The sequence below is a fragment of the Myzus persicae genome, unplaced genomic scaffold (assembly GCF_001856785.1).
Source record: "Myzus persicae strain clone G006 unplaced genomic scaffold, MPER_G0061.0, whole genome shotgun sequence".
Classification (NCBI taxonomy): domain Eukaryota; kingdom Metazoa; phylum Arthropoda; class Insecta; order Hemiptera; family Aphididae; genus Myzus; species Myzus persicae.
Window position 1 is genome coordinate 74,020 of NW_019101865.1, and position 13,174 is coordinate 87,193.

At 31.1% G+C, this 13,174-nt stretch overlaps 1 protein-coding gene across 2 annotated transcripts in view; it reads right to left on the reverse strand.

Moving 5' to 3' along the window:
- Positions 1-13,174, reverse strand: part of LOC111030614 (synaptotagmin-7) — a 261,996-nt gene that overhangs the window by 20,457 nt on the left and 228,365 nt on the right. For both annotated transcript variants that reach the window (XM_022310198.1, XM_022310200.1), the window contains exons 6-7: positions 10,240-10,349; positions 5,373-5,541 (exon numbers count right to left, since the gene is read on the reverse strand). In XM_022310198.1, coding sequence (XP_022165890.1) covers positions 5,373-5,541; positions 10,240-10,349 — 279 coding nt within the window. The remainder of the gene's footprint in view (positions 1-5,372; positions 5,542-10,239; positions 10,350-13,174) is intronic.

A 13,174-nucleotide genomic window follows, 5' to 3' on the forward strand; every position in this document is an offset into this window, starting at 1 on the left:
TAATATTTTTGAAGTTGTAGACTTTTTTTGTAAAAAATATGTTTGAAAAGCCTTGAGTAAAATAAACATGACCTCATTCTCGCCAAAACATATTTTTACTATCAATTACAATTCAACTTTGTTGCCCGAGTAGATTAATAGTAATGCTTGACATTTTTATTTTTTTATAATTATAATTCCGTAATATGTAGATAGATTTTCACTAAAATGTTTTGGTCGGTCGATGTCAGTTCTTATAGGACATTCATTGATTCGAACCGACATAAAATGGGTTCATATTTTAAGCATTTTTTATGGCATTAAGTCCCAGGAGCCTTAATTGAGAAGGATAATTTTTTGACGTGTACCGCCTGCATCATGCGATATTACAATCATAGGTGCTTTGGCCATGTATTTTAAAATTAGATAAAAAAATTATCTTCGTATTTTAAACATTCACCGATGGCTGCTGCTTGACCCTGATTGTATTCAGTTGTATATCAATAACTGATGTGGTTATACGAACGCGAAATGCAATTCGCAGTGTTATACAGAAACATGAGAGCATAGAGCCGTTCTCGAGGTCGTCTGTGTACGATGTGTATGTGTATATATTATATATATACGTTTTGTGTGTACGTGACTTCTGTGATACAATGGTTTCACTTTTCATCACAATAATAGTAATAATAATAACAACCGCCGTCATGTGCAGTCAATAAAATGTTTTCGAAAATCTCAAATGTCATGATTTATCCATTGCAGGGCCCGTCACCGAGCCGCTGTAATATATACCAACGAAACGGTGGCTGCAGATCGTATCCACGGCGCCTTATCGTTACATTATTCGCCACTGTGTTACATGATTCGTTTAGTGTGTGTACATTGTTACAAAACAAAAATAATTCCAAACCCTCGATGATATAATAGCCAGCGAAAAAAAAGAATACGCATTTTGTGTTTTTGGTTTTAGCTGATGGGTTTTGGGTATTAGGGGGCAATCTATTATACCTGGATCTCTGCCTCATCGCGAATACGACGATACTAGTACACATACGTTTATTTTTGTGTAAACGCAAAACAACCACAAGCGGTTTCAGAGGATTTACCAACACACATTCGACGATAACCCATTTAGTATATTATTATGTAACTTGCAGGTATATAACCTTATGACTTTATATCGTTTTCGTGATTATTACTTTGCGTTATTGTCATAATATTATGTCAACCGTCATAATCGTTTTACTTCGTCTCACGATCCTATTATGTGGTCGAATTATGCATCAAAACAATTACTAATGAGCGAGAAGTTGAGATCCAACGAAATCCGTATAAAATAAGAGATTTAAAACCAAAAGTAATATTTTGACGCACAATTTAATGCCAAAAATAAACTATTCAACTCAAACTGTTGTTGACAGAAATAAAGATCTGGGGATAGAGTGTGGGTGCGAAGTGTACAAAATAAAGTTTGGATTTGAGGAAGAATTGTAGGAGCGTAGGTAGGTAGTAAAAGAGTATTATTATTTAGGTAATATCTAGTAAAAATTGATAAAAATAATAGTTTAGTTAGAAGAAAATACTAATATCAATAATCATAAAAAATATGACAAATATTCCAAAGATTAGAATGGGAAAATGAAATATAAATAAGAGGAAAATAATGAGGAATTTGTAATGTAAATATCAAATAGAGAAAGGTTACTCCTGGTAGATAACATGGTGCAAATGTTTGAAGAAACAAAATATCGTCTATTATTTTTATTATGTTTTAGTTTTATAACAAAATATTATGTATTATTAAATTATGTACAATGTTTAAAAAAAATCAATGGCATGAAAATGTTTGTAACTCATGATCAAATAAATAATGTGGTGCTTTACCAAAAACCAAAAAAAAATAACAGCAGAGTTGGAGTTAATCGGTTTATTTTGGAATGAAGAAGTATTGAAGACGACAAAGTTAAGCTTTTTATTAAGTTTTTCGTTAAGCCACTGTAATTTTACTCTAGTTTGCGTGCTTATCAAACGCATAATATTTAAAAGAATAAACGCATTGAATAAGTAATTATTATTATAGTATAGCAAAACGTTAAACACAAAAGGAATGTAACGTTTAGTGCCTTGATTACCTACACGGAGCATACAATTTGAACATCGTTCAATGTAACGACATGTAACCGTTTAAACTCCGAACAAAGTAATCGAATTTTTATTTCAAATCATGAGAAATGTATTACTCAAGGTACGATTCATTATAGTAACAATATATTATGCTTGTGGAATATGGTGTTAGAGTTGGAAGCCTCGGAAACGCGAATGGCTGTATTAAGTATTGAAAACGACGGTGAGTAATAAACCGCGCCAACTGTCGAACAACTGCTGAAAATTATTCATTTATATATTTCATAGATATGTAAATTTCGCGAATTGGGTCGATTTACCGTTACGCTGCTGCAGATATAGCCATATTACACACATACACAATACAGAGGTATCTACCTATTTCGAATTCGGTTAAAATTAATTGCGTTAAAATAATACACGAAATCCATTCGTGAGGATGGCTTACAAAATTATTGAACTCCATTCCAAAGGGTTTATTTATTCGCCATAATGTCTATAACACCGTATAGAAAAAGATTTAAAATTTTGAAAACGATTCCAACAATAATATAAATTTGGGCTTGCATGCATAATTTGAGTGGTTGAATCAATTATTTTTTTTGTTTTGTTTCCAATCACAATAGTTGGTAGGTGTTGGGAGAATCGACCATGACACACTAAAATGGAATTTTTACACCGCACCATCAAAAACTGACACGATGGTATTAAACCCTGTAAAATCATTGATCGGAATAATCAACGAAGACAGGAGAAAATCGGACCAACGTATTCAAGACGGACCCATTTAAAATATTTACCGATTATGATAAAATAATTAAATTAAATTAACAATAACATACACCCCTAATAGTGATGATTAATATATCACCGATGTGTTACTCAAGTAGATATAGCATTTTAAAAAATATAGTGACAGCAATAATTACAAGGTCTGGGCCCAAGAAATACTAGATTTATGAAGTAAACCTTAAAATATAATTATCGACAACAAAGGCAACACAGACAAACGCTTAGTTTACCCGAAATATTTTAAAATTATTCAATTTAATAATTATTGATAACTAACCAGAAACAAATTTAACACCAACAAGTGGCCATACATTGTCTCTCCATAACAGTTTTGTTCAAGAAAACGTAAGTCAAAAAGCATAAACAATATAATCTATGACTTAGTCATAAGAGTTGGAAGTTTTATGACCTAAAAAAAGAAAAATACGTACGAAATAATTGTAAGATTGTCAAACCTGCAAACATTTAAATATCCATACAAGTTCAAAATTTTTCATAGTTAAGATAACCATTGTATGCTGGTGTTAATTTGCACTGAAAAATAAATGTAAAATATGATAAAAAAAATGTATGATATATAATATTTGATGAAAACTATTTTCGCTATGAAAAAAAAAAATGTAAAATATTAAAAATGATAGTACCTACATCAGAATATTAGCACGACAGTGATTATACGCGCGTTGCACCCTTGTCTTTAAATTAATGAAAACTGTGAAAATAACAATAATAGGTACCTGCATTAAATAATATTGAGTTTATCAATATTATTATTGAAATGCTTACCTTGAGAATGAAAAAAAAATGGATTTTTTAGAAAATATTAAGTATGCATAACGAAAATCAAGAAATATGCGCCATTTTATCCTAAAATTGACGAAGTATCCATTTTAGGTTTTCGATTTTTGACCTCACCGTTGCACGTTGTAAAGCTCGGATTTTCAGTTCGATCTACTATAAATAGACAGCATAATTTAGAATTATATGAAACTCCTACGACTTCTGAGCCCTTCAATATGAGTAAGTAGGTGCACGATATACGTATATCCATGTCAAAAGCATTAATTTTAGATAACACTCAAAATGGATAGAAAATATAAATTCGACAAAGTCAAACTAAACCGTATACGAACATTTTTCAGTTTTGCATCGAATTTAAAGAATAACGATGGCTACGGCTTATAAGTTTTATACCTAAACAAGACGTCCCGAATATTGGTAATGTATTATACCTATGTTACTTTATAAACAAAACGAGACAAATTCAAATCGGTCCACAAATAGTGTAAATAGAGCACACACCATAAATTGTAAGTGTGTCGTGTATTTTGTTTTCAACAATACAATGTCCCCACAATCGAGGGAAGGCGTTACAAGTTTCTTGTCACATAACGACATTGGATTAGAAATCGGCTGGCCGTAGTAAACAACAATAAATAACGAACGGATGTGAAAATTTGAAAATGCAGAACAAGTTTAAAGTAACTCGATTCAGTGGAGTTTTTTTAACGGACGAATAAATATTGCAGAATTGTATCGAACTACCGTGACGTCGTACGGGCAATCGAAAATTTGAGCTTAATTAAAACCATAATAATAATATTAGGACCTAATATTTCATCTATATTTAATGTGTATATTTTTTTTTCGTCGAAAACGGTATCGACCATCTGGTCGACAATACAATAAAAAACATATTTCTATGCCTAGTAGTTAATAATATAATAGTTGAAAACACATACGTGGTATCATATTATACTGAAACTTTATCGGAAACCAATTGCAATAAATAAGTTATTTATTCGGAAGTAGCCGACATAATGTTCGACTCCCCGATTAATTTGATCCGTAGAATTTGCAGCGCATGATCGTTTTTGTATAAAATCTATAGCCAATTTAATACCATTTTCTACCAGTAATTATTATTATCGTTCTTGGTTTTTTTTTTCGAACATAATATTACATTCAAGATATTTATATTTATATTTATACAACTTTTGGAAAAAAAGTACTTTTTCATTTCAACATTGTTGTGCGTTAAATAATTTTATAAAACTAAATGATTCTCGCAAAATGTCGGTAGCAGAAGATTCACAGAAGTATTTAAAATCACGTTTATTGTCATTCGTCATTCGATTTTCATGTGTAATTAAATTCTGAAAAAAAAGTCGCAGTGTGGATGTAAATACGTCGATGTCGTTCAAAAAAATTAAAATACTTAGAAAATATAAAACAGAATTTTATCAAAAAAAATGTTTTAGTAACGACTTTAAATGCAAAAAAAATACACGGACGTTCCAAAACGTTATGACTTATAAATATATTAATGTGTAAGGAACAAACAAATATATTTACGTTGAGGGTATTGCAAAAAATATATTATTTTGCAAAATGCCGAAAACCACGACGTCTGCTGAGAAAAATCAATAATATTGGAATATCGTGTTTATAGTCGAGCAAAAAAAATCACTCACCAGATTTTCCGTTTATGTCCATAGCCTTGAGGTTCCTGGCCTCAATAATTCCGAGTGTCAGATTGTTGGTCATCGGGTTGTAGGACAATGACGTCAACAAATGGCCGCACTTATCCTTCAACGGAGCCGTGAGATCCTTCCAAAATACCGGTTTTGCGGTAAAGTCAACCTAAAAGCAACAGTTAAATAGAAAAACTGACTTTAGATGTACGTTCAACAAAACCCACACGCCCATAGAGTCCTACTCGCATGTGAGCACGACGTATAAACAGCCGTGGAAAATCAGTCTACCTAGTGTTTTGCAATAAAAAAAAAATACATCTGGCCGTGACGTATTGACATTTTTTTTATTAGTAACTCATCCCTAGTTTCACACGAAAACAATTTTTTTTAATTTCTTTTTTTTCTCCGTCAAAGCCACAGCAGTAACGGCAAAGATTGGCTTTTCAAATTGACAGAGAGTACTGATTAGTGTACGTATAACATGACATTTTCTACTTTATTTTACTAAAAAAATTGTAAAAAAAAAAAAAAGGAATCAAAGTGGGCAACAATAATTGTAGGTGCTTATAAAAAAAAATTGTATCATTAGATTGATGCATTAAATTATATCATACAATTTTGCTAATAAATTTTCAGAATTGTTTGACTGTGAGTATTTTTACGTTATTTATTTTTACCATGTTAACCGAAAATAATTTTGATATTTTGTACTTCGATGAAATTAATCCATTAGTTTACTTTTTTTTTTACTCGAGCATAGGGGTTTATTTTTTTTTTTGTAATAATTGTTACACAATATTATTGTGTTTGTACGAAGGAAATAGTATCTTGTTCAAGTCAGTTTTACTCTGAGTACACCACCTAATAAATATTTATGATAATTATAGTTATAATCGTTTTTTTTTCAATTGAATAAAAAAAAATAAAGCACAATATTTTTTATCAAAACTCTATTTTATTTAGTTACAAACTTAATTTAGTTAGTAACTTACGATTGTTTTTTTATACTATAAAAGTCAAAGACACCTCATTTTGACAGTTAGTTTTTTAAAAAAACTATGTTTACGTTATTTAACTTGATAAATGTATGCAAAATGCATACAATACCTTTACTTAAAGGTTTTTTTTTTTTTATGAGTTCCGTTGTATTTAATTATTTTTTTATAATCAAGTACATCTAATTTATTTCGATGTATTTAAATTAATTGAGTACACTATTTAAATGGAAACGAAAATTATCTATACATTTTCCTAACCGCTTTCTCCACGATATCACCGGGTTAACAACTATTATTAACATTTTTTTTTCAACCTAATTTTTACATTGTAACTTGTGGGAATCAAGGTTATGTATTTACTGATTTATATAATGACTACCGGTTCAATGTACACAGCCAAAATTTTTAATAATGGTGGGATGGGTTTTCCATTTTGGATTCTTAGCCGAATTACTCGTCGTAAAATAAATTAGAAAATTGGCCACTCGCTAATTTTATCCTCTGAAAATCAACCCAAACAGTTGTTTCTATCAATGCGACATATTATAATGCGACTCAACAATTTTTTGAATTTCGGTTTTGCATTGATGACGTGTTTTAAATTTTTTTTTTTTTTGTAGAGGTTACGTTGAAAAGTTTAAATTCAGTTTTCACTAAGTGTCATCGGCAAACGCTGTTCCTCAGCTCCTCTTTTTCAACAGAAAGGGATAACCTTCGAATTATTATGATTCGTTGTACGTCTGTTTTGACACGAGAACAACCCTATAATACACTCTACAGCAGAACTTATAGGTTATGCAACTGTTATTCATTCGGAGATTCCCTGGAACAAAACGCGACAGAAATTTCAGGTGAGCGATTGTCGAGAATCGTACAGAAATATTTCGGGACCAAATTATTGTTTAAGAGCCAAATTAATATGGAGCTGTACCTACTACATCGAGACATTCGATTTTTTTTTGCTTAATTTCAATTTAAAAAAGCACTTACACCGTTCAATATATATATAACACAAACAATAAGGTATTGATTTTGTAACTATCATGCACTATTATGCACCTGCACTAGTGAAATCAAAGCCATATTAGTGGAATCGATGCCTCTTATTTTGATCCTCTGATTTTTTTTTTTATCGCATTAGAAAAAAATTTTAAACAAAAGAACAGTTGACGTTGTTAATGCTGAGATATTTAAATAAATATTAATTGATGACGGTTGATGTTAGTCAAATTTATATTTAATTCGATTTATAGTAATACAAATTAACCTTTCTACACTTTTTAATATTTTTAACACTCAACGTCTAACTGTGAAATAAATAGATTTGACGAAAACGGGATATACCGCTGAATAGTAATATCAATAATCAAATTACCGAATACGATTTATTATATTTCGTGAGCGGGTCAAATTTATAATGAAGATTTCAGAGACATGTCTTGGCCTAAATATCCTAGAGCTTGGGCACGTGTCTATGTTAATCATTTGAATTAACGAACAGAGAAAACAAACGGTGTATTGCTGAATACTATATTGTTATACATAAAGTGTAACAAAATCAAATGACAATTAATGAACAATTTTTTGTTCTAATCAATATTAAATTTTTTTTTTGTTTAATTATTTATAGAGGCATGAGATACGTTTACAGTGTACATTTTCGATAGATATTGAAAATAAACACTGTGTAATACGTTAATACGTTTTTTTTTAAATTATTAAAAAGCAAATTTGTAAATCTAATTTTTAGAAAACATTTGATTGTAAAAATGTTTGCTTACGTCAAATGTATTTTAATTTTTTCAATATTTTTTTGTAGTAAATTCATTTGAAACTCAATGGTTTTTTTTTTAATTTTACTAATGGAATTCAGCCATCAGTAAATCTTTAGTACATTATACTTCATATAATTTTCATAATTGTCTTCATACGTTTGACTTGTATCAATTTTTCATTTTTAAATTATCAGTTTATTTTGTTCCACTCTGTATAATAATATGTGTTCAGAATATTTTGTTTGAATTCCTAGTGGTACGATAATATAGAATAGATGACAAATCATTTGTATGCATTTTTTTTTATTTTTTTTTTCAAGTTCTTCCCATTTATTTCATAATCCAAAAACTTTTTAAAAACGTACACCGGTAGCTGTCTAATATATCTATATAGCAATAGAGAGCACTCAGTTGTTATATGACAGTTTTTGGTGTACCCGGGAATTCCCGAAAAAACGGCATCGGCGATTCCCGGGAGTGCAAACCCTGCTTACACTTAATAATATATTATTTCCATTTGCCTTGATCACTATATACATTAATAAATTGTATGTAATTCATTGCCTCTTCGTTAACAGTGGTCTAGTATATTATAATATTAGATATGAACCGAAATTATTGTATTGACCAACTTGTAACGATTTTGTGAAGTATATCAAACAACACAACAATTTAAAGAAAAATGAAAAGAAAAATGTATTCAATATTTCAAGAAGGGGGAAAGTGAAGAGTGAAATATTTCAAAGTGAAAATTCTTTGTGAAATATTTCGTATTCATAATTTTACTAATGGTTAAATTTATAAATAACAATCAATTACGTGATAATGTCTGCACGAAAACTTCAAGAATAGATTAGGTAAATAAATTTGCACAAAAAAAAAATGAATTCAAAATATTCTAATTTACCGGACTTTACGAAAATGTACTCGTATATAATATTATCAGTGAGTTTTCCTATTTTTATATCAACGGTAATTTCTACAATTAATTATATTAATAAAATCTAATTATTATTATAATATAGTGGTGAGCGAGCGACGTTATGCCATAGAATTTAAATGTTTTTCACTCGTCTAAGCTTATGAAAACAATCAAAGTCAATGCGACTGCTGTCGTCCAAGCACATACTACCAACTATACCATCAGTGTGTACTACAGCAGCTGATGGGGATTGAGAGAAAGTTTCACTGCCGTTTTTTTCAAAATGTTTTTAAATAATATAATTATACATGTCCCATGTCATCGCGGTTGAATAATTATTATTATTGTACGAATAGTTCACTATAACACGTCGACGCAGATCAGCTTTTATCTATGTAACGTAAGCAGCTTCCATCGTTTTCAGTTCATACTTTTGGTATTAAGCGAATTTGATGAAATCGAAATAGAATAACGTTTCGCAGAAATGCAGAGATCCGTTTTGGAATAAAAAGTACTGTATCGCACTATTTTGACTTGTAAAGTCCAACCAGAATTTGGTGTCCAAACCCCCTGCGAAGAACGACAGCACCTTGAACACTGTTCACAGCGATTCCGCTCTTGTGCTAAACTTAACTAACCTTAGCTGGTAACCCGATTACCTGACCGAAAAACAAAACCCATCAGTCTACCGAAAATATAAATAGTGTGATAATTTCCGTGAAACACGTTTCGAGCATTTTAGTGTTTTCATTTTTTCGGGTACACCATAATTGAATCATTTTAGCGGCATATGATAAGTATAATAAGTCGGACGACGAACTCATTATTCGGGTATCGACGATGTTCAAAACTAATTATTGGCAAATGAAGAATTTAGTTTTGTTGAAGTTAATGTTTTAATCTCGAATTTGTATGGATTTATATTAATACGAATTAAAGTTGAAAAAAAAAATTATAAATTTAAAAAAAAAATCACTCGGCCTGGGAGTGAAGTATACCATTTAGAAGTGCCTACTTGGCAACGGAAAGATTAAGCTTTGCGTGGTGTAAGCGCTCTCGAATAATAATTATTTTTTCTCTTTCCACGACGCACGATATACTATTATTATTATTATTGTCATTATTTCAAACACGTGGCGGCGCTTGAAGTTTCACCCGAATGCACTTACGTTGTTCAGCTCGATGTACGTCTCACCGATGGAATCGTCTCTGGAGAACCGATCGTAATCGAACACGTGTAAGTGAAGAGTCCGATTGTGCAGCTTTTGCATTGTAAAACCTGAAACAGAAATATTAACGTGGATTAAACTATGGACAAACGGCGTACTCGCAAATTCCCGCGAATAAAGGAGACGATCGTTTGACGTCAGTTCCAAAAAGTTATGCAGGACAACATGGGTGGGTCGGTTTGAGATCTAAAGGTGGTGAGTGTTGTGCGCAAATGGTGGAGTAGCGAATCCAAATGCATATTTCAGTACATGTTCAGACATTTTGAAGCAACAAAAGTACTCGGCCCAATCGTTCTTATTTTGTTCGTAGCTCATAACTGGCTCATAACTCGGCAACTACAATATTGCGGTGACGATTTTGAGTTGCTAATATATTTATTGAACTATTGTTATTCGACTAAAATAAATATAACAAGTCGATTTTCATTTAATCATTTCGTAATATTCGTAAAAATGTGATGTATTGTAAAAAAAAAAAAAATGTTCAAAAACCAAGAGAATTCTAGCGCTTGTTGAAAACAGCTGGGGACTTAGTCGTCGATTTTTTGGGACGTCGTAATGGTACGAAAATAAAGAATGGTTTGTTTCAAATCCACTAAACTAAACTCGAGCCGAATTCGGTCAGTTTTGAAGTTCCTGCAAATTGCTGTGCGCGGGTTCCACACAAAAAAACCTTACTCGACTGTGCTTGTTGCAGGCCTAACCTGTGCGTGTACTAACAGCCATCGGATAATGCTAACAAGTTTAAATTCTATAGCATCTCAATTTATAAAACCTAATACCGTTAAAGCCTTACATAGGTTACGATAGGCTACCATAGGTATGGTCATTGTGGGCATAACAGAAGTAACGATGAAATTCGTACGGTAGTGAGTAACTACTGAGTGCCTTGTGCTCGATCTAGAGGGTGAATGATAGATCCGATTTTTTTCTAACAATTAGTTCCCTTGTATGCGGTATGTAGGATTTATTTTTCATCGTTTAAAATATATATTTTTTGATTTTTTATGCAATTCCATAACGGTTTTTTTTATTATTCAGTACTTGAGTGTGATGTATATTTTGTATGTGCACAGTTGGTTTTTCCGCAGTAAAATTTTTTTTCAAGCCGGAACTTCCGGCTCAGACGAAACAGATTTACCGTATCACACATTACGGCGATTTCCACCTCTGTGATTGACCCCTCAAGCGAAAATATTTACCGTGCACATAAAAATATATTTGTCGTTCATGTTGGTTACACTGTTTTTTCTTTAAATTTCATAAATAAATTATGGATTGTTAAACAGTTTGTTTTCGCATTTGAACTCATACTTTTAAGCTACTCGTTTACACGTGAAACTGGTTATTGTTTATAAATACACGACCGTATTCCAGAGTACGGCGTGCCTTTTACTAGAGAGGTAAGAAAACTTGTGAAAATATAATTTGAAATTGGTTTATGACGATGAAACAAATTAATTCAATAACTTGTGTTTTTACTTGAAATATTATTTCGATGGAGCTTAATGAAAAAAAATGTTGGTGTGTACACGGAAAATATTTTTGGCTGAGCGGTAAATAGGTAGGTGGACACTGACTGTGAAATCACCGTAATGTGTGTCGTCTGAGCCGGACACTCCTAATTGAACAAAAAATTGTGCAGTGGTAAAACGAACTGTGAACATACGAATGCACACTACTTATATGATCATTTAAATGCATACGAAAATGTAACAATCAAGTGGGAACCGTTCTGCTATGGAACGGGTGTCGTGTGGGTTGCTGCAATGGGTGTGTTGAATTTTAATTCAATGTTTTAAAATAATTGTATGCGAAGTCCTTAAGGTAAGTTACATTTCATGGTATTGTTTCTATTAAAGTAATTTATTTTACCATTACCCAGTCATACAGCGGGTTGAGTTAGTTTTTGCACACGAGATTGTATTTTTAAATGTTATTATGAGAATAAAAAAAAAAATATTACACATTAAAAGTTTCAAGTATACCCACGAATAGTATTTTTAAATTGCGACGAAATAAAAAAAAAAATTGTTATTCTTCGTCGAAATTTGAACATCAAATGTTTTTTTATTATTATTATTAGATTTTATGGATTTTTTAGTTACACTATGAATTACTCATGAGAACCTTTTTTCAAATTTTCGAATTTTAGCCATAATAATATTGAACATTTTATACATTTTTAACAACCTACTGAATAATTTATAAATATTCTTGATTTTGAAGAATTTATAATGTCATTGTATGCATTTTATATATTGAAAGAACGATAAGCGAAAAGAAAAATTGTTGTGAATTACTTACTACCAACCAATTCGGAAATGTCCACGGTTCTTGCAAAATTCTAAATTTAGACACTAATAAATAATTGCATTGTTGTAGATTTATGGTAAGTTTTTGTTCTTTATTACACATTTACACTGTTTGCAGCTAATCAGAAACTCTTAAATGATGTTATGACGTTCGATAGTGAACAATAATTATTGTATATCGACAATAATTTTTAAAAAAACTAGAAAAAATCAAACATTTCTCCCGGCTCTACATAACTATATCCATAAAGGGTCAAAATATAATTTCAACTGTAACACGTTTTGGAATATTGCCGCATTTAACGGAAATTTAAACTATTCTATTTTTTTCCTCCGACGCTTTTCAAAACTTATGGGACATTTTTGCTTTTGACCAGTTAAAGTACTAAATATATTAACTTTCCTACGCGAAAGATGCCAATGTCCTAAACACTTTTATTGCCCTAAAAATCGACGATGGACATTGAAAAAAACACACACACACATCATTGTGAATTTGAACATCCATTGCTCCGCACAGAATCTAAAACCGATGCCAAAACTTTAGGGGGGGGGGGGGG